This window comes from Elephantulus edwardii, unplaced genomic scaffold, assembly GCF_000299155.1.
Source record: "Elephantulus edwardii isolate Elephantulus edwardi_28Jun2011 unplaced genomic scaffold, EleEdw1.0 scaffold00217, whole genome shotgun sequence".
Classification (NCBI taxonomy): Eukaryota; Metazoa; Chordata; class Mammalia; order Macroscelidea; family Macroscelididae; genus Elephantulus; species Elephantulus edwardii.
In genome coordinates, this window is record NW_006399967.1 from 2956382 (window position 1) to 2958407 (window position 2026).

The 2026-nt window shown below is 57.4% G+C and overlaps 1 protein-coding gene across 1 annotated transcript in view; it reads left to right on the forward strand.

Moving 5' to 3' along the window:
- Positions 1-456, forward strand: part of ATP8B3 (ATPase, aminophospholipid transporter, class I, type 8B, member 3) — a 47442-nt gene extending 46986 nt beyond the window's left edge. Inside the window, exon 31 of the mRNA XM_006897989.1 lies at positions 253-456. Coding sequence (XP_006898051.1) covers positions 253-456 — 204 coding nt within the window. The remainder of the gene's footprint in view (positions 1-252) is intronic.
- The last annotated feature ends 1570 nt before the right edge of the window (positions 457-2026 follow it).

Here is a 2026-nt window from a genome sequence, read left to right on the forward strand (position 1 = left end):
TCACCTGGGCAGGAGCCACCTTCTGGAGATAAGTCACCGTCACCTGGGCAGGAGCCGCTTTCTTCTCAGAAGAACCTGCCAGTTTATGAAGAAATATTTCTGTCCACTTTGGCAAGTCAGACACAAACCACAGCAGCTCAGCCACTCCCTCCAGACCAGGCAGCTCCTTCAGAAAATCGTTTAGTCTCTCTAGAGGATAGGAAATCATTCTGGGAATTCTGGAAATCCCCCAGGCCATTCATCTGGGAAAAGAAGCATCAAGGGACAGATCCGGAGCCCAGCGAGATGCCCATGTCCCTGGCAGAGGCGCCCTCCCCACCCACGGAAGACTCCGACAGAACCGAGCAGCCTATGGAGGTCGAGCCCTGGCCCTCAGCCAGCCAGTCGTCATCCATGGAGTGGCTGCCAGCTACCACGGAGGACGAGACCCAACCTGCAGGGACAAAGCTGCAGTAGCCGCTCGCTTGGGGCCAGCAGTGGTTAGCCCGGCCAGGAGGCTTGCCCCATAGGACTCTGCATACTTTTTCTAATAAACTAGAGTCTGTCTGGCCCCAACTTCAGGCTTCTCTCCTGTGTTTCTCTGGGTGATGCCCCAGGGCCCATTCTTTGTATTACTCTAATCACTGACCACTAGTGGTCTGTTTGAGGAATTGCAGGGAAAGTGAGTGGGGGGTGTAGGGGTGTTTTCCTTGGCTCCTAGGATAGAGAACCGAGGCAGGGTCCTGAAGGGACTCTGCTTTACTGCCTGGGACCCTCCTCTGCCTCGGAGGGAACTTTGAGCATTGACAGTGAGGCTCCAGCCCCTCTTTCTCTCTCCAGGCTGTCCAGACCAGTCTTCACTGGGCTTGGTTGACACAAAGGCCCACAGAGCCCTCCTCTCCCCATTCTCAGCTGTGCTGCCAGGAGTGGGGGCTCAGGGGGCCAGTGGCCCAGGAAGAGGGCGGAGTTCACAAAGGGGTGAACTGGGAGAGGGAGGGCCCCTCTTCACGCCCTTTCCCCCCTCCCCACCTTGGCAGTGTGTGTCCTGTCCCTCCCTTGAGCCCACCCTCACTCAGCTGGCCAACACACACACCCAGGTGAATGACTAGAAAATAATTTATTGAAGAAAAACAAAACAAATCCAACACAGCAATGGTTAACAATGATTTTTTTTCCTTTTTTTTTTAAAGCCTGTCGCCTGAGGGTGGGGGTGGAGAGGCCTTCTTGTCCCTGTGATGTTGGGGGTGAGGGATCGCGTGACCCGCTGAGTGCATGCTCTAGATTCTGACCAACACTAAACACTCAAGCCTGTGTGGCCGCTTGGACCTGGCCTACCCCCAGCTGAGAGAATCTTCTTCCCAAGACCAGCCCTTGGGGAGGGGGTGAAGAGCCCACCAGAGGGAGCTGAGGGCACATTTTCAACCTCTTTGGTCAGCCCAGGGAAGTGGCCCCCCCCCGAGGTCCAGCTGGTATGGGGACTGTGTGATGCACCCTCCACTTCCACTGGCCTTTTAAGTTGGCTGGGCTTCAGCTCTCCTGTCCTACTGCGTGAAGGGTCACGTGGTCACCTCAGGCTTCCCCCTGGCCAGGGCCTGCCTTCGAAAGCGAGCCTTCCCCCTCCTCCTCCTCCTGTCCTTGATCCTCTGTGCCACCCAGGGAAGGATGTACTGGAGTCCCAAGCCAGACTCCCACCCTCCCGCCAGGAGCACAGAGGAGGCCTCATGACAAAGGTGGGCTTACGGGGAGCCACTGTCTCCACAGGCCCCTTCCGTGAGTCCTTTTTTTGGGAGTATTCTCTTCCTCGAAGAAGAAGGCTGTGAGGAAGAAGCCATGCCCAGCGCAGGGCCGTGGAGGCTGGACAGGCCTGAGTGGAGTGGAGGGCTGACGCCCGCCAGTGCCCCAGAGAGGCTGTCCCCAACTCCCACCTCCCTGGGCCACAAGACTCCAGCTATTGTCTGATTGTCTCTCTCCCCTGAACAAGACACTTAGGAATTCATGCGGAAGTGGACCCAACCAACCCTGGGTCAGGCCTGGCCTGGGCTGGGGA